Source organism: Grampus griseus, assembly GCF_964374135.1.
Source record: "Grampus griseus genome assembly, chromosome: 8".
Lineage (NCBI taxonomy): Eukaryota > Metazoa > Chordata > Mammalia > Artiodactyla > Delphinidae > Grampus > Grampus griseus.
In genome coordinates this window covers 40,950,901-40,971,712 of record NC_139002.1, presented here as the reverse complement: position 1 = coordinate 40,971,712, position 20,812 = coordinate 40,950,901, and the positions used below count along the sequence as shown (strand labels likewise).

The 20,812-nt window shown below is 41.7% G+C and overlaps 1 protein-coding gene across 1 annotated transcript in view; it reads left to right on the top strand.

The window, feature by feature from the left end:
• FAT3 (FAT atypical cadherin 3) overlaps nucleotides 1-20,812 on the top strand; it is a gene marked incomplete at its 3' end in the record, with an annotated part of 623,227 nt that overhangs the window by 394,118 nt on the left and 208,297 nt on the right. Inside the window, exon 4 of the mRNA XM_082661246.1 lies at nucleotides 17,800-17,861. Within this exon, the coding sequence (XP_082517372.1) occupies nucleotides 17,800-17,861 (62 nt within the window). The remainder of the gene's footprint in view (nucleotides 1-17,799; nucleotides 17,862-20,812) is intronic.

Below are 20,812 nucleotides of genomic sequence, written 5' to 3'. Positions count from 1 at the left end.
TTCCAAGGTTTCCCCTAAGGTGTCCTGAAGTAACTTTGAAACAGGACTGGGGTCCTTCTTGTCTGTGTGCTTTTGTTACCGAGTCCAAACTTGTACTGCTCACCACACAACAGGCGAATAAATTGAGAGACAATGTGTTGGGGCAAGGAATAGCAGCTTTATTCAGAAAGCTAGCAGACCAAGAAGATGGTGGACTAGTGTCCCAAAGAACCATCTTACCAGAGTTAGAAGTCAGGCTTCTTTTATACTAAAAGGGGAGGGGGTGTGGTTGATTGCTGCAAACTTCTTGGTGTCAGAATCCTTTGTTCTTGCATCTGTGCACGTAGGTCAGGTCACAACTTTCCTATAAACCCCCAACAAGACAAATGTTGTTCTCCATTCTGCAACTTTTTACCTCTATATGAATGGAAAAGTGTTATGCCTTTAAAGATCAGAGCCTTGAGAATGGGCTATCCTGTATATTTCAGGCTATAGGCAACATTCTTACCTTGTAGCAAAAGCAATAGAATACAAAGGTTAAAGTAAACAGATTCAATATGGAGTCAGATTTGTTCTTCCCTACTGCACTTTTCCTGTCCCATCAGAATACTGTGAAAGGTCCTCTCTTCCGTGTCTAGCTGGCAAACTGCTGTTTCAACCAAGAGAAGTCATCATGGGAAAGCTTCCCTTGCACTCTCAGGTGGAGATCAAGGCTGACTCCTCTGTGCCCCTGTGTTACCTTTCTTCAACAGTTTAGCTATAATTATCTATCCACCGCCAGTACTGTCAGCGTTCTCTGAAGGCAAGTACCCCAGTGGTGCCAAACCAACACTCGGGCTCAAACTGTAGTCCATGTTATATTAAAAATTCAGAGCCTAGAATGGCTGATGAGACACTACAATGCGTCCTGCCCTCTGTCCTGTCTGCTGCTCTGGTTTTTTAATGCAGAACCTTCCAGCAATTTTCTTTTCCGTGGGAAAAATGAAACCCATTAATATAATTTCAAACCTTAGTCTATCTAGCTTGAGTTCCAGGTCTTCTAGTGCCAGGACACCAATGTGACTCACAAGAATGAAAACTGCAGCAAAATTAAATAATCTTGTTGAATGGGTGCTAAACTGGGCGCCAGTTCCATCACGTGTAGCATCGACATGTACAAGTACTAATCATCCACTAATTACAACCACAGCAGAATTGAGCTCATTTTCACTGAGAAAGAAGGACTGACACTGTTTTGAATGGTTTAAAAATCCACTCTCAGACTCTGTATGCACAGCCATTTGCTCGGAAGATACTGAATTACTCAGAATGCCAGCAAAGATGATGATATTTTAACATGGGTGGTGTTTTTATTTGGCTTGCTGGTTTTTTATATGGGTACGTCTTGTGTACACACCCAGTACAAACTGTTAGCCCCAGGGCTTCCCTGGTGGTGCAATGGTTGAGAGTCCGCCTGCCGATGCAGGGGACATGGGTTCGTGCCCCGGTCTGGGAAGATTCCACATGCCGCGGAGTGGCTGGGACCGTGGCATGGCCGCTGAGCCTGTGCGTCCGGAGCCTGTGCTCCGCAGCGGGAGAGGCCACAACAGTGAGAGGCCCGCATACCGCAAAAGAAAAAAAAAGTAAAGGCAAAAGAGGAATAAAATACATGTTAGAAAGAGTAATGAAAAACTCATTAGCATTGGCAATCTGCCATTTCCCCCCCTTAACCTCAATTAGCCACACAGACTGCAGACTCTGACATAGATACCAAAAAACATGGCTTTATGAACTTGTAACATTGTATGGTAAAAATCCAAAATACTAATTATCACAGCATATAATTCCATTTAGAATGTATTTGGAAGCTTTTTCCAAAAGGCATGGAAGCTTTGCAAGCCACAATATAAATGCTGAGTGATCATTCCCATGAATGTGGACCATTACCTGCTTTGGGTGGTGCTACACACACCTATGTTCACACACACTTCCATACACATTTTCAGTAGCATAGTTTATTCATCCAATAGGCTAATATTTATTGATCACCATCCATATGCCAGGAACTTTGAAAGATATACAGATAAGCCTAGGCTCTTAAAAGATACTCCTTTAACAAACATTAGATGAGTAAAAATACAATGGCCTGGAGAAGCCACAGTCTATTGAAGAAAACAAACACGCAAACAAAATACAAAGTGATAAAGCTATAATGGAATTGTTCATAAATTTTTCTACAAAAGAGTAGAGGGAGTATACAACTCCTCCCTGAATTGATAAAGCATTTTTCTCAAGGAGTTAGAAAGGATTCTAATTCCGCCTTTATTTCCACTTATATTTATAAAGGAAAAAATAGCATATGTTATTCATAGTAAGGAAGAAGTTAATTGCTTCCCCATTAAATCATTGCTATGTTGCAGAGGAAGAAACTGAGGCACACAACATTTTTAAAGGCACACAACATTCTAAAAGGCTTGACAAAGTCGTTGCATTCATTGATGAATGATTAAGCACAAATTTCATCATTCTTGCAAGAGATGGTAGTCTTCCCAAAGAAGAGAAGGACCGTGGAATTCCATTAATTCAGACTCTCATTGAGGAGGATTTAACAGAAGTTGAAAATGCAGATTCTAGAATATTTCAGGAAACACACGTTTCTTGCTTTCAAATAAACACATAAGGTTAATGCTAGTGTTAACAAAATGTTGCCAAACAAAAGACCTGCTTGGATGGACTCTAATGAATAGTTACGTGGGCCATTTGCAATTAGAACATCAAAATGGGGGTTCTTAAAGTGCTTTGCAAATGGTTTGTCTGGAGTACATTAAATATTCCCCTGAGAACTTTCCACCCTATTAATTTACCTAGGTAGTACAAAGGTAAACTTCAACCAGCCACAGACCTATTACAAATTCTCAGATAGGTAGAATGAAAAGTAATAAGGTTTAGGTAGAATGAAAAGTAATAAGGTATAACAGTGTATATAAAAATTTTGGACAAAAGAAAAGGATTGACTTATGTGAAAATTAACTGGAAAATGTGTGATATCTAAAAAAAAAAGAGTGTTGTCAGTCTTCTGATAACTTTCAAAGCTCTCCATAACAAGTGATGTTTTTCCCAGATGTTTTTAATTGGGTTTCAAAACATGGCTCTTACCTAAGACCTCATAGAGCAGAGATGATCGTAAAGGATTGCACACCTACAAAGCACGTGTGTGTTTTCAAGACTCTGCACGTCCTCTGAGTAATTTGCACTTTAACTGTCCTCCTGATTTTATCTGTCATGTGAAAACAGATGTAGAGACGTTATTTGCAGTGAAATCATTTCTAAGGGGAGTGCAGTGGTGGCTTTCACACCTCTGGAGTGTGGCAGGAATTAATGAACTTTACAGCGTTCATTTGAATAAGCAGAAGGAAACTTCAGCTTTTAGCTGTTTGGTTATTACATTTTTTAGACATTGTCAGAGGTGAACAATCTAGAGACAATAAGGTGTTCCTTTAAAATGTGATCAGAAATAGCATCCCAGTGCTCTTCAGGTTTTTAATACAAATTAAAGGTAATGCACTGCCTTTTATAGATGCTGTTTCTATTTTTCAAAACAGCATCTGCTAAGTGCAAGGCACCATGCTAAGCACTTCATCTGGATCACTTTTAACCAAAAGCCTATGAGGGAGTTATTACTATCCCCACGTCAGACATGACAAGACTGAGATCAGAGAAGTGATGTAACTTGTCCTTGGTCACACAGCTAAGAAATAGCAGAGCCAAGATTTAAACCTAGATTTACCTTTTTCATTAACCTTCTGTCTCATGATTCTTAGCTACAGATTTGACATTTTAACTTCTTCCAACTTCTCTGTTAGAATCTTATTCACCATTAAAAACCAGGACAAATTCAACTTATTCCCTCATCTTTTCTAGTTGCACAATTCTGCAGTAATCCTTCTTCAGGGCACCCAGAGTTGTCCAGGGTGTTTTGCTCACACCTAGTATCATAGTTATTTGCGTACATGTCTGTTTCCCTTACTGGATTGTTAGTTTCATGAGGGCAAATGTGGGGACTTACTCTTGTATCCTCTTGGCTCTTCCCACGGTGTCTCAAGTAAAAATATGCTTTTGTGGGAGAGAGGTAGCATCACCACGGAGGTGGGGTTTAACCTCTGCTATGAGGATCCTGAGGGCCAGAAGATGCTAGGAAACGTGTAACACAATATAAGAAAGTGTGCCAGGGTGAAGATGGAAAACTGTAGCTGAGGTAATCCAGTGTATTAGGGGAAGACACCAGGCCTGTAGCAGATGTGAAGTCAGAACAGATCTGGCAAACATAGTTTAGTCCTCTTCTTGGAGGGTTCAGCATAGAACCTTGCAGAATTCATAGGAAGATATGCAGGGGTCCATGTGCCAGGTGTCTCACTTTACTGGCCTTTAAATTATCTTATATTATAAAATTGAGTGTTGTTCATTGTGGAGAAACTAGACCATTTAGATAAGCCAGAAAAACTAATTACCATAACCCCAGCACCTACTGGTAACGACTGCATGCATATACAGTGATTCTCACCCCTGGCTTACTGTTACAACCATCCAGAGCTTTTTAAAAATCCCTGTACCTGGGCCCCCATCCATACCAAATAATTCAGAATGTCTGGATGTGGGACCCTGGCATCAGTATTTTTTAAAGCTCCCCAGGTGATTCCAGTGCACAGCCAAGTTTGCACAGCAATGGTCTAGAGTCAGGCTTCTCAAAATTTAGCATAGGTACAAATCACCGAGGTATGGGAGGAGCCTGCAGTTCTGCATTTCTGACTTAGCTCCCAGGTGATTCTGATGCTGCAAAGCCACGTCACACTTTGAGAAATAAGAATATACACTCACCTCTCAATAAAATTTAACAATGCATGGATGAAGGATTTCTTATTAATATATCTTTGAACAAGTTATTTAAACTGTGAGCATTGGTTTCCTTATCTGTCAGATGACAGGGTAAGAAGTAGAAAGTTTACAATTTTTGTTGCCCCAATGTTCAGACCCATGTGAGGGGAATCTCAAGATGGGAAGGAAGCAAGATTAGACCGTTGAACACATATGATACTCCAGGCATTATTCTTGGAACTAACAATAAGAGCAACATTTTTGAGCATTTAATATGTCCCAGGAACCAAGCCAAGCATTTAAAATTGATTATTTAATTTAATAAGCCTCATTTTACTTAAAGAAGCTAAATAACTCACTGAAGAACAGGCAGTTGCCTAGGGCTGGTAACGGGGATGTGAAGTCAGGCAGTCTGATGTCACAGCCTAAGTACTGTTTACTTGATGGTACATGATGGTGGTTCATGGTGCCTCTCAGGCTAGATAATCTTTAAAACCCATCCATATAGTATAATTTAGATTGCCAGCCACTTCTTCCTTATTTTGATCATCCAATATTCAGAATTCTGTAAAAAAATATATCTTGGCAGAAAGAGAAATGGGGAGACGTGCACCATATTGCACATCTGAGCACACACATCAGTGGTATGTTAATGGCACCTAAAATGGCATCATTTCTTGCGACATCCCTAATATTGGTTCACCATCTGTAGCTTAATTTCCCTGAAGAAATCCAATATGGCATTCAAGGTTTAGCTAAATCGCCTAGAGACTTCTTCAGGTGCACAAATACTTCTTCATCTAGGCTGAATTAGAAGGCAGAGCCGGAGGGCTGTGTGAGACTGGGAGGGAGAGAGCCATGAGGATTGGTGATGAGGCGAGGAATTGAGGGAAGAACAGATGGGACTGGTAAGTATCCAGGTATTCTGGCAAAATGAGACTCGTACACAGCATCTCCGGTCCTAAGTGTATGTGTGTGTACATGTACATGTGTGTGTGTGGGGGGTGCGTGTGGCAGGATCACCTTGTATGAGAGAGAATTACTCAGAGGAGATGGCTTTTGGAAATATTCTCCACCATACATCCTCAGCATTACCCCTCCCTTGTTAGCCACTATCCTATCCTTCACTCTAATGACAGGTTGCCTTGACCCAGATCCCCCAATCGATTTCATCTGTAATGAGTAGCACAGTGAGGGAGCGGGATTTGCCTGAACCTCAGAACTCTCCCTCCAGGCTGCAGGCAAGTCCATCTGTCATCCAGGCCTGAAGGGAAGGTGCAAGGTATGAGCCAGCATGAACACTTTTCCTTTACAAGCTGGCTTTTCCCCTTTGCTACCTGTAGTACCTACAGAATACTGTATCCAAAGGGGAAAGTGTTTCTGGCAGGAGAGAACTGCCTGCGATTTCCCTACTGCTAAGGCAGAATTGGGAAATTCTATCCATTGGCTTGCAAAGAAAAATAAGTGAAAGTTACCTGTGACAGAAAACCAACAACTATGAATCATGTTTGACTCACGAGGTCTTTCATACTTCGGTTTAAGATGCATTCTGACTTATACAGCTTTAAAACTTCTATCAGCATCTTGGAAATCACTATTTACAAAGAAAAGTCCAAGTTGCAGGCTTAGAATTCCATCGATGATTTCTCCTGTCAGATTTTCTTTTTTTTAAATTTTTTTTATTTTATTTTATTTTTTGGCTGCATCGGGTCTTAGTTGCAGCACGTGAGATCTTTGTTAAGGCATGTGGGATCTTTCATTGCGGCACAGCATGGGCTTCTCTCTAGTTGTGGCACGTGGGTTTTCTCTCTCTTGTTGAGGCACACAAGCTCAGTAGCTGTGGCGCGAGGGCTTAGTTGTCCCGCTTTATGTGGGATCTTAGTTCCCTGACCAGGGATCACACCTGCATCCCCTACATTGGAAGGTGGATTCTTTACCACTGGACCACCAAGGAAGTCCCCAGATTTTCTGAAGGAAATTTAATAGCAGCACTGTGTGCCCAATTGAGCAACTCCAAATCTTTACATCCGATGAAACAGCCCTTACTTAAGAAGAATGCCTGATGGGGCCAGTTCCCAGAATCCTTTTTTTAACCCCTCTCATATGTATATGTTTTTTCCTTCTGGTTTTTCTTTTGAAAGAAACATCATGTAGTCCAAACAAACATTATTTAGTCTTTTTTTAAGCAAACCTGATATGTGTTTTCACCTCAACTTTAATTTTTTTCTACAACCTGAAACTTTCATGTACTGTGTCCATTTCATTCTCTTTGAATTAATTCAGTGCACAGTCTGATGTCCATCTGTAAATACTATAGGGAATATTTTAAGCCTTCCTAATAGGCTGAAATGAGAGGTAGAAAAAGACTTTCTCTTACGGAGTCCAAGCTCTTACTGCTTGCCACATGATAGGCCAATAAATCGAGAGATGAATTGTTGGGGCAAGGAATAGTGACTTTATTTGGATAGTCAGCAGACCGAAAAGATGGTGGACTAGTGTCCCAAAGAACCAACTTACCTGATCAGCCTTCTTTTATTCTAAAAGGGGAAGGGGTGTGGCTGGTTGTTGCAAACTACTTGGTGCAGGAATCCTTTGTTCTCGCAGCTGTCCACATCTAGTCACAATATTCCTATAAACCTCCAACAAGACAATTCTTATTTTCTTTTCTGCAACTTTTTAATCTCTATATGAATGGAAAAGTGTTATGCCTTTAAAGGTCAGAGCCTTGAGAATGGGCTATCATATATATTTCCAGTTATAGGCAACATTCTTTTACCCAGATGCAGAGCCCTAGAGCTAAAGGAATAGATCCAGTATGGAGTCAGGTTTGTTCTTCTCCGTTACATTTCTAGAAGTTAGAATCTTGTGGAAGAGACAATAAACCTGAGAATAACAACAGTGTTGTTTTTTTTTCCTACTTAAAAACATACATTCATAGTTAACTGATGTTTTTATTTTGCTCCTTTTAGAAATATGCATATGAGTGCTTAAGTGTTGATTTTGTGGATAAATAAAAACCAGAACACAGCCCCTCTTGTTCCTGCCTGGGTGACCCTCCCATGTCCTGCACAGCTGGACTCAGGTCCATAACAGAAAGTGGGGTCCAGTGAGGGAGCAGGAAAGGAAGAAGAAGAATGATCGCCTTGTAATGTTTCTATATTACTATAGACTCTTCACATCTAAAAGAGACTTCAGGGTATTCCTAGATGAGGAAACAGGTCTAGAAAAAAAAAAGATGTGATGGCTCAAATCTCATAGCCAGTTACTGACCAAGGTGAAACTGAGACGCAGGTCTCCTGGCTCCTACGCAGGTGGCTTTGCCATGGCTCTGTATCCTTTTCTGCTAGGAACATATTGGAGAAGTTTCAGAGTTAGAGTCCCTGAGTTTGAATAATGGCTCAGTCATAGCTGACCTTGAGCAAGTTATTTCCCTCAGTTTCCTACTCTGAACAGGGTCAAAATAGTTGCTGTGTCTCTGAACTCTTGTGAGATTAAATGAGGTCACATATGCAAACTGTTTAGTATAGTGTTTGGTACATAGTACTCAATAAATGTTGTATACTACTGTATTATTTTTTGCCCACCTTTCCTCATAAATTAGATAGAAACCAGGATGTTGGAGAACCATAGAATGGGCAAGTAGCCCCTGTATCTAACATTAAGGATTGAAATCTTTAACTAGCCACTGAAAAATTAAAAAATAAGACTATCAGGAACTGTTCTAATGATCTCCAACTATCAGCACAGAAGAGGTTGTCCAAAAGTTGGGAAAACATTAAAATTATTCAAAGAATGGATGAAAGCATTCAGGTAACTTTAACTCCCATGCTTTGGGGCCATTGTGGCCATTCTGTATAAAACAATATCGGACTTCCCTGGTGGCACAGTGTTTAAGAATCCACCTGCTGATACAAAATTAATGCACAGAAATCTCTTGCATTCCCATACAATAATGATGAAAAATCTGAAAGAGAAATTAAGGAAACACTCCCATTTATCATTGCAACAAACCTGCCAAAGGAAACAAGATACCTGTATGCAGAAAACTATAAGACACTGATGAAAGAAATTAAAGATGATACAAACAGATGGAGAGAAATACCATGTTCTTGGATTGGAAAAATCAACGCTGTGAAAATGACTATAATACCAAAAGCAATCTACAGATTCAGTGCAATCCCTATCAAACTACCAGTGGCATTTTCCACAGAACTAGAACAAAAAAATTCACAATTTGTATGGAAACCCAAAAGACCCTGAATAGGCAAAGCAATCTTGAGAAAGAAAAACGGAGCTGGAGAAATCAGGCTCCCTGAATTCAGACTATACTACAAAGCTACAATAATCAAGACAGTATGGTACTGGCCCAAAAATAGAAATATAGATCAATGGAACAGGATAGAAAGCCCAGAGATAAACCCATGCACATATGGTCATCTTATCTTTGATAAAGGAGGCAAGAATTTACAGTGGAGAAAAGACAGCCTCTTCAATTATTGGTCCTGGGAAAACTGGACAACTACATGTAAAAGAATGAAATTAGAACACTCCCTAACACTGTATACAGAAATAAACTCAAAATGGATTAAAGACCTAAATTTAAGGCCAGACACTATCAAACTCTTAAAGGAAAATATGTGCAGAACACTCTATGACATAAATCACAGCAAGATCCTTTTTGACCCACCTCCTAGAGAAATGGAAATAAAAACAAAAATAAACATATGGGACCTAAGGAAACTTAAAAACTTTTGCACAACAAAGGAAACTATAAATGAGATGAAAAGACAACCCTCAGAATGGGAGAAAATATTTGCAAATGAAGCAACTGACAAAGGATTAATCTCCAAAATATATAAGCAGCTCATGCAGCTCAATATCAAAAAAAACAAACAACCCAATCCAAAAATGGGCAGAAGACCTAAATAGACATTTCTCCAAAGAAGATATACACAGATTGCCAACAAACACATGAAAGGATGCTCAACATCACTAATCATTAGAGGAGTGCAAATCAAAATTACAATGAGGTATCACATCACACCAGTCAGAATGGCCATCATCAAAATATCTACAAACAATAAATGCTGGAGAGGGTGTGGAGAAAAGGGAATCCTCTTGCACTGTTGGTGGGAATGTAAATTGATACAGCCACTATGGAGAACAGTATGGAGGTTCCTTAAAAAACTAAAAATAGAACTACCATATGACCCAGCAATCCCACTACTGGGCATATACCCTGAGAAAACCATAATTCAAAAAGAGTCGTACCGCAATGTTCATTGCAGCACTATTTATAATAGCCAGGACATAGAAGCAACCTAAGTGTCTATTGACAGATGAATGGATAAGGAAGATGTGGCACATATATACAATGGAATATTACTCAGACATAAAAAGAAACAAAACTGAACTATTTGGAGAGAGGTGGATGGACCTAGAGTTTGTCATACAGAGTGAAGTAAGTCAGAAAGAGAAAAACAAATACCATACACTAACACATATATATGGAATCTAAAAAAAGATGGTTCTGATGAACCTAGGAGCAGGACAGGAATAAAGATGTGGACGTAGAGAATGGACTTGAGGACATGGGGAGGGGGAAGTGTAATCTGGGACGAAGTGAGAGAGTAGCATTGACATATATACACTACCAAATGTAAAATAGATAGCTAGTGGGCAGCAGCTGCATAACACAGGGAGATCAGATAGTTCCTTTGTGACCACCTAGTGGGGTGGGATAGGGAGGGTGGGAGGGAAACGCAAGAGGGAGGGGATATGGGGATATATGTATACATATAGCTGATTCACTTTTTTATGCAGCAGAAACTAACACAACATTGTAAAGCAATTATACTCCAATAAAGATGTTAAAAAACAAAAAAGAATCTACCTGCCAGTGCAGGGAACATGGGTTCAAGCCCTGGTCTGGGATGATCCCACATGCCTTGGAGCAACTAAGACTATGCACCACAGCTACTGAACCTGCGCTCTAGAGCCTGGGAGCCACAACTACTGAGGCCACGTGCCACAACTACTGGAGCCCGCATGCCTAGAGCCCGTGCTCTGCAACAAGAGAAACCACCACAATGAGAAGCCTGCGCACCAGAACGAAGACCCAACACAGCCAAAAATAAATAAATAAATACATTTATTCTTTTAAAAAAAGAAGAAAAGAAAACAATATTGAGCGTTCTGAGAGACTGCATCCATGTCACCCTGATTCAAACAAGTTTTGCTTGATACCCTCAATGTACCAGTTTCTATATTAAATGCCAGGGACATGAGATGAATAAGATCTATTAACTACGTTTACTTATATCCTGTTAGGGAAAATTGACCTTTAACAAATAATTAGAGCCAAATATTGGGTGCTCTACTAGTAGTACTGTTGTATTCAACAAACATAATGGGCACTGATTGAGGTTCCTGAGCTCAACTGGTGAACCACCCAAAGCCTTCCTGAAACTGTGGTCTAGAAAAAGATCCAAACAATAGATGAGTTACTTACCACATGCTAGAGGAGGAAAGGTCAGAGAAGGCTTTGCAGATAGGTGACATTTGAACTATCTGGAAGGATGGTGAGAGGGTTTACCAGATAGCCAGGGTAGGCATGGAGAAATGGTAAGCAGACGAAATTGAATATGAAAAAAGACAGAGAGTAAGCACTAATTGTAGCTCACAGGGCTGATACTCCATTTGTATTTGTAATACCAAACTCAGTTTCCAACAGTCCTGGAAAATTATGCTGAAACAGCTAAGACCTACACTGCTTCAAGCAGTACTTAAGGGAAATGTCAATGTCATGGCAATAGATTACACAGCTGAGACCCAGGACACCCACAGGCCGGAAAAGCAGGGGAAATATGTCATCCTTACAAGTATCACTTCTCTGACCATAACTACATAGAACATTTTAAGTTCTTTTTGGAAAAGGCAGCCATGTTTTCATGCTCAGACTGTTTATCAGAAAGGTCGTTAGATTCCCCCATTTCCACAGCAAAAAAAATCAAAAACAGTCCTTTTTAAAGTAATTGCACGGTTCCAGCCATATGCTCTCCCGTCCTCTTTAAAGCGTATCATTCACTTAGGACTGGCGTAATTCCCCTCCTAAATTGGAGGTTTGCATATGTAATTATATCAAATGATGTGTTTGTTTATATCTCCAAACCACATTCAAAAGCTTGCCTATGATTTATCTTTGAAATTCGATTTCATCATGTCAGTCCCCAACTTACTGTGCCCAATGGGTCTACAGTTACATGTGTGATGTATACGCCTCTCTCTTGCAGAGATTACAGGATAAGGGTGCCTTCTACAATGATGAATCAGAGCAGTTGAAGAGGGAGATTGATCTGTTACAGTTTCTGCCCTGTTCTAAGACCCAACTGCATTCAGCTACAACAAAGTTGTTTAGAAAGGAAGAGGCAGCTTTGGCAATTTTGACTAATTCCTCTGGACCGGGAGGAATGGCTCACTTCATTGCTGTCTGACTGTAAAACATACCGTGCAGCTACAGCTCCATAGCTCATCCTAAGTACGCAACTTTAGAAGGAAGAAAGCTTTTGCCCCTTCTTAGTTTAGCTGGCTGTGTCTTGACAACAAGGTTTATTTTCAGTGCAAATAACTACCAGTTGTGACTTTAACCCAAAATGTACCTTTCATTATTTTTATGTTCTAGATTCCCCATGGACAAACCTGATGGCCCCTCTTCCTACCAGATTCCTAAACTAACTCATTCATTCATTCACTCAATCATTTAAGTATTTTTTAATTTATTTTTTATTTGAAGTGTAGTTGATGTTGAATATTATATAAGTTACGGGTGTACAATATAGTGATTCTCAAATTTTAAAGGTTATACTCCAGTTATAGTTATTATAAAAGATTGACTATATTCCCCGTGTTGTATAATACATCTTTGTAGTTTATTTTTTACCTAATAGTTTGTACCTCTGAATCCCCTACCCCTATATTGCCCCTCCCTGCTCCCCTCTCCCCACTGGTAACCACTAGTTTGTTCTCTATATCTACGAGTCTGCTTCTTTTTTGTTATATTCACTAGTTCGTTGTATTTTTTAGATTCCACATGTAAGAGATATCGTACAGTGTTTGTCTTTCTTTGCCTGGCTTATTTCACTTAGTCATTCAACCGTTTTAGTGTTTTTTGTTTGGTTTTGTTTGTTTGTTTTGCGGTACGCGGGCCTCTCACTGTTGCGGCCTCTTCCGTTGCGAAGCACAGGCTCCGGACGCGCAGGCTCAGCGGCCATGGCTCACGGGCCCAGCCGCTCTGCGGCATGTGGGATCTTCCCAGATCGGGTCACAAACCTGTGTCCCCTGCATCGGCAGGCGGACTCTCAACCACTGCGCCACGAGGGAAGCCCCCGTTTAAGTATTTTTAAAGTTCTGTCTTCTCTAGGGACTTCCCTGGTGGCGCAGTGGTTAAGAATCTGCCCGCCAATTTAGGGGACACGGGTTCAAGCCCTGGTCTGGGAAGATCCCACATGCCACAGAGCAACCAAGCCTGTGCACCATAATTACTGAGCCTGCGCTCTAAAGCCTGTGAGCCACAACTACTGAGCCCACGTGCCACAACAACTGAAGCCCGGGTACCTAGAGCCTGTCCTCCGCAACAAGAGAAGCCACCGCAATGAGAAGCCCGCGCACCGCAACGAAGAGTAGCCCCCGCTTGCCGCAACTAGAGAAAGCCTGTGCGCAGCACCAAAGACCCAACGCAGCCAAAGATTTAAAATAAATTAATTAATTTTAAAAAGCAGGTTGAATTAAAAAAAAAAAGATCTGTCTCTTCTAAACATGAAAGACGTGTTCAAATCTAAAAGGCAGAGTTTGTGATCTCCTACTGATTTTTAAATGGCTTTACTGATACAGAATTTACGTACAATAACAATCTGGCTTTGCTGATACATAATTTATGTACAGTAACAATCACCTGTTTAAAGCATACAATTCAATGGTTTTCAGAATACTTACGGAACTATGCAACCATCACCATAATCTGTAATTTTCGAGAATTTTCATCAGCCCCAGAAGAAACCTTGTACCCCTTAGAAGTCACTCTCTGTCCCTTGCCCCAACTTGTCCCATTTACTACTGATTTTCACTTTTTTTTTTTTTCTTTTTTTTTGCCGTACGCGGGCCTCTCACTGCGTGACCTCTCCCGTTGCGGAGCACAGGCTCCGGACGCGCAGGCTCAGCGGCCATGGCTCACGGGCTCAGCCGCTCCGCGGCATGTGGGATCCTCCCGGACCGGGGCACGAACCCGTGTCCCCTGCATCGGCAGGCGGACTCTCAACCACTGCGCCACCAGAGAAGCCCTGATTTTCACTTTTGACGTAGATTTTTTTCCTCTGCCTTTTACTTTAGATCTGTGAAAATAAAGGTGATAGAAACCCAGAGAAATGCAGAGGTTTCCTTGCCTTTCCTCCACAAACAGAAACTCCTTGGCTTTCTCACAGCTCCAGGTTCACTGTTTATGTTGTTTCAGACTTTTCAGGAAGCCTGTCTTCTTCCCTGTTGACTGATAAATAGGTGAAAAGCACATCCTGGGGGAGGTAGGCAGATGGAAGGGAGCCACACTGCTCTCCCACCTATACCTGGGCATTGTGAAAAGAAGTGGCTTTCCTAAAGAATTACCCTCAGGATAATCGGGAGAGGAAGCTGACCTCCTTCCTGAGCACCGTCATACCACAGTGGGCTGTGGCTGCATGACCTGGGCAAGGAGGACCTGAAATGACACGAGATCCTACAGGGGGTGGGGAGTGCAGACAGAGGGCAAAAGGGTTCCTGGTCTTTTGTTCTTGGAAGGGCAGCAGGCGAACAAGAGCAGAGGCTGACAGCCCTTTCACCCGTGTGTAGCCTCCATATAACAAGTATTTCTCATTCCCATTGTGACCTCTAACAGAGGATGCCCCCTGAAGAGGTGGTGAGGTCTGTGAAAGCCTCCCACCCCCTTTGGAGAACACACTTACATCTCACTTGGAAAGAGCCACCGTGACATATAATCTTCTGGGATAGCATGGCCTGAAAATGCAGGCATCGGATTTGTGCTTTAGATGCTCCCTGGTGTGACCAAGCTGACCCTTAGTCAATGTGACTCAGAGAGCAGGCTCCTCTTTATTCCTCCTTTATCACCTCAGTGCACCAGTGCATTCACACATCTCCATCCCGCTCTCGCTCACCCTCCCAACACACACACACACACACACACACACACACACACACACACACACACTGAGCCCAAGGTCGGATCCAGATGCTAAAGCTTCTCAGGTGTATTTCATTCTTGGATGGGCAGAAAAATTCATGTCAATAAAAGTCATAGTGAGATTCAACAAAGGATAGTGGAATTGCAGAAAGCCTTCTCTTAGAATCAGAGGACCATCTCAAGGTCTCACCCCAGGAGATTTAGACACAGTAAATGAGGGATGGAGTGGGGCACAGGATCTCTTTTTGAGTTTCCTGGGAGGTTCTGATGGGTAGCTAGAGAAAGGGAAGTTACCGATTCTCTCCCTTGAAACTCTTGAGAACGGTCTTCTCTCTGTCAACTCTGACAATAGTTCAGAAGTGCCTAGCACTGTGCCATTCACATAGAGGAATTTAGGAAATGGTTTAAATGAATACTAAAGGCACACACTCCCTCTCCATCCACAGATACTCTCCCCACACACAAAATAATACCCTCCAAAACAAACACTTTCTAAGTCTGTCTGTAGCAAAACTGAAGATTAGAATATGAATAATCCATCTTTTCTACAGCAACTTTTGTCAACTGATCCTTAATGAACTTCCTGTTTTGTTTTAGGCCAGGGGCTTAGGTGGACCACAGGGCTTCTGAATCGGAAGGCAGGTGTTTCCCGTGAAGTCACTCTGTCAACCTGTCTGGCGGTAAAATATAGACATATGAGCAAAGGATTGCAGTAAAAGGCCAGGAATGATACTGTGGTGGAGTATACTCATTCTGTTAGTATGTATCAGGTGGACCCTTAACACTGGGAGAGGGGGTCACCTCTCCAACACCTGAGCTAACACCTGAGCTAAATTCGAAAAAATCTGTGGATGAGTGGGGCACATTCCAGAAAGCATTCATGGAGAGGCAGATCATTTATGCAATGGGAATGTGGGTTTCCCTCCCGTGGGGAGCGTGGACAGGTGGGAGTGGAGAGGAGTGGGTTTGAAACCACACAGGTCAGATTGGGGCTGGAACCCAATCGCACCTCAGATGGGATTCGAACCCAGCCAAAACTCAGACTGGGACTTGAACTCACGGGCTGGAACTCGAACCCACTGTCTTTTAGTTAAAATCACTCACCTGGGGTCAGGACTTACTAAAACTCAAGCTGTTTATGTCTCTGCACAGAAGGAATTCAGAGAGAGGTGAAGTGATAGGTAAGAAGTAGATTTATTAACATAGGGTGCTTTTGAGGGATATAAGTGGCCCGGCAAGGGAGCTCTGCCCCAAGAACTAAGTGGGAAAGAAGGTGTATTTAGGGAGACACACATTCCATGGACAGAATGCGGTACATTTCAGAAGGCAAGAGTGGCCCGAAATACGGGGTGGTTAATTTTTACAGGCTGAGTAATTTCATGGGCTAACAAAGTGGGAGGATTATTCCAACACTTACAGAGAAGGGGTGGGGATTTCCAGGAACTGGGCACCACTCACTATTTGGCCTTTTAAGGTTAGCCTCAGAGCTGTCATAGTGCCTGTGGGTGTGTCATTTAGCTGATACTAATGTATTACAATGAGCATATAAGGAGGCTCACGGTCTACTGGAAGTCTAACCTTCCACCATCTTGGGCCTAATCGGTTCTAACCAGTTTTGTTATATCCTCAACGGCTATGTCATTCTTTGAAAGGTTGTGCCCTGTGCCCTTCCCTCCTGTCTCAGGGTCAGCTTGTAAACAGCCATGCTACCTGCGGTGGGATTTTATTTTGAAGGCCATGTGAAGTCATCTAACCTCTGGTAGTCTTACTCCCACCTGCTATCTGAAAACAAAAACGTGAGCTCCTCAGCAGATTTCGATAAAATACCTTTTCTATATTTCATGTACCTCACCAGCATTGGGAGTGAGCTTTGCATGTGATTTCTCTGTTATCTCATGTCAATCAGCATATGCCATGAAAGGAGCCCAGTCCATGGTGTCTTATCTTCAGGGGCATTGAAGAATCAAAAAATAGAATGTAAATTTGACCTCCTAATTGCCATTTGACAATAATCATAATAAAACTTGCAATAGACAAATTGGGTGTCCTTGACGGTTTTGTCTTCTCCTTCCCTTTTCTTTGCCTTTATACTCAAAGGGGTGATTCATTTATGGGAAATGCCATTCATAGGAAAGATAGATATTTCCCACGTGGAACTTATTTTGTGTAAAGATTTAAACAAATAATACAAAGTGATAAAACTACAGTATATGAGATCTTCCGTATATGAGATATTATATTTGAAATAATTATGTGTACAAGTAGTTATTACAGAAATAACCTTCTTTGTCAAGTATAACCAAAAAGATTATATAAGCAGAAAAATGTTAAATAAGAAAAGTTCTGTTTTATAGCCTGCCTCTAATCAGCTTCAACAACCTATTAATTGTTCAAGAACTCTTAAAATCTTTAATAAGTTTCCTATGGTAGAATATCAGTCATATGCAAATGAATCATTGAAATTCCAGAAAAACAATGGTTCTTTAGTGAGGTTTCATATCCCCAAAGTGATGAAAATACCTCATATGTGGTAAGCAGAACTGAGAAACAAATTTTTCAAGTTTTCTTTGTAAATTTTATTTTGTTTGAAGAATAATTCTGAGACCATCTGACTGTCACTAAGGACTGGCCAGTTATACTGTTCCCCATTGCTTTTGCTTTTGCTTTAACTGGACTTGCTTCCCACCCTCAGTAAGCTGCTTGCCCCAGATATTTAAAAGTCAAATATTCTCATTTCTACACAGGTCTGATTACAACAACTTCAAGGAAATTGGATCGAGAACAGCAGGCAGAACATTTTCTGGAGGTAAGCGCCTAGAGGGAGCCGGTATTCATTAAAAGTGACTTTTCCTCAACTGCTTTAACCTTCCACGGGAACTGGAACTTGAATGTGTGTGAACAGTGGGTTGCAAAATGCGGCTGTTTCTCTTGGACTGGTTGGTTCCGAAGTTGGAGATTTCTGGTGCATTCCTCTGAATGCACTCCTGTGTGCAGAGAGTAGATGGCAGGGTGGGGACTTTGCGTTTCCTGAAAGCAAGCAGATGTATGGACTTTGTGCCCCTTTGTCAATAACTGGAAAAGAAAGTTCAGGAGCAGAGCCCTGTAAGCCATCATGGCCTCAGAGGTAAAAAGAGAGTGGGCCGAAGTGCCGCAGTAAAAGTGAAGTACGTCCTTTGTGAAGAAGTGCTCTGCTCAGCCCCTCGTTTCTTTTCTTGGGAGAGGGATTGAGAGAGAGAAAGCTGCCAGTTGATTCACTGCCTGAGAAGACTGTTTCTGAAACCATGAAATGTGCTCCTATAATTCATGAAGACAGAAACAACAGCAATAAAAACTATAAGAGCATTATTTCTGGAAGAAAAAAGACCAGGGATGAGGAAATAGATATGAAAGAGTCTTGTGGAACATTCTTTCCATACATAGCGAGTATCTTTATTGGGAAGCTTGAAGCCTGGGTAGTATGTATGACGCGGCGATTTAAGTGTGACAGTCTGATACCGAACGGATGACAGTGCTTAGGAGGTAGAGCTTTGTTTTATTGTGCCCATGCTGCTAAAATGATTTGTCAGTCCCAAGAACCACTCACTGGAATCCACAGGTCCTATACACACTCACACACTCCTCAGATCTCTTCTGAAATTCCCTTTTAAGTCAGTTCAGCAGTAATGATTTATTTAAAGAACACTGGACTAGGAATCAGTGCCTTGGGTCTTAGGGCTTCCCTGCTATGATTAGGTTGGAGCCTTGGAAGCTGTTTCGTTGCCCTGGACTTCAGTGTGGCACATAATTGCTACTCCATATACCTCAAAGGATCTCTGTTAGGATCAAACTTGATATTTTATATCAAAGTATTTTTAAAACTCCTAAAGCACTACACATAATAAAGGATTATTATTATTATACAGCCTTGTGATAAGCCTTTTAAAACATTGCTACCATCACATAAAGATGAAAGACTCCAGGCTGCCGAACAATAATTACTTTAATTCTTTTTCAGAATCATCCTAATGGGCTACATACCTGGTCCAGAATTAGAGTCGGTTTGCCAGAATAAAAACGCCTTATGTTATATTCATGGGCTTCTTTCCTTTGCAGCAGTGTCCAGGCCTCCTGGAGAGGCTATGTTCTCAGGTAGTTGAACCTATTACCTCCCAGCAGGGAAAACAGAGGGTGTCTCATTAACTGGGGGATCTGCCTTGTCCCTGGAAAGGTGGTGTTCTGGGGGTGTTTGGGGGCGTGCAGAGTGTGACTCTAGGGAAAAGAGGCAAAAGTGTTTTCCGGGCATTTGAATACCCTTCCCAAAAGAATCCTAAACAGTTTCACATCGTTTACAGACTTACATGAATACTCACTCAACACTTTGGTCCTTTGGACAACACGGGTGCTCAGTAAAACGTAGTTAGTATCATTGTGGTTTTATTATCATATGGTGTCACAATACCTGAACTCTCCTACAGATTCAGCTTCATCTCCACACTCCAAGACAGACAGTAGCTCCAGGCAACTGCAGGACTGAAGGAGCCACAGGCAGCAACCACTGGACTCAGCCCGTGTCCCCAGGACTGAGCTGTGTCTCAGGGATACAGAATGAACAGGAAGGATGGGGAGACACGTGATCAATGAATACATGCTATCACTTCAGACACAAACTCTCTGAGACCACTCAAAGAAGGTTCCATAATAGTGCTTGAAAATGAGGGGGTGATAGGCAACATTCAATGGGGCGGTTAGGAGGGCCTCTTTGAGGAGGTGACATTTGGTGACATGAAGCCAAGGTTCTGTTGGAGAAACAGAACCCAGACCAGTGTGATTGAGTATAAAGTCAGAGGGCCGTAGAGGTGGTAGGAAATAAGTTGGAAAAAGCAAATAGGGCTGTAGTAAGGATTCTGAATTTTCTCCCAAGTGCAGTGGAAAGCCAGTAAGCAGGGTGGGTCGGGGCATGATAAGATTGCAGAGTGAGAGATCACTGGCCCTTCTGAGCAGAATCGGGCTGGGACAGGGCTTCCGTAGCAGGAAGACTGGAAGGCGGGTGCTTTGAGAGGGACCCAGGTGAAAGATGATGGTGACTTGGATGAGGGTCTAATACAAATCCCATCATGATTCTGGCTAGCAAGCAGATATGGGTTTTCTGAAGTTTCCAGGGTAGAGATTTAAAAACCTACAGGTCATCTGAATTACACTAACTCGCCCCCCAGCTCTGCCCCCATGCCAGGATTCCCCATCACAGATGCTCTTTCATTTGGTAAACTACCCTGCTAAGGTTTTCAAAAACCACTTGAATCTCTATCTCCTACTCTTTCTGTCTCTCCTCCTCTTCTCTCTCTCTCTGTCTCTCACGTACAGTCTTGCTCTCACTTTCTAAATTGTACAGTTCTTAGCCACATTTTTTTTATATATATATAACATTGCTGTGAGCATTTGAATGGCCTTCATTTCTTTTTTCTGAATGGATCATGGACAGAATATTACTTTAACTCAGCCCTGCAAAAAAAGTGAGTAAAATAATATCATTCAGAGTACAGAAGAGAGTTCTCTGCTGTACACAAATTTCTGTAACTGCTGACGCATTTTGTGAGTTGTAAGCACTGGGTGTGGGTAATTAACCTCCTGGAAAGCCTTTAATTGCCAAGATAACCCTATGCTCCTTTTAAACTCACATTAACCTTCTGGTTCTATTGCATATCTCTCCTTCCCAATCAAATAAAATGGACTCTTCTTGAAAGGATCCATTTAGAAGCTGACCTGGCAGGTACACTTCTG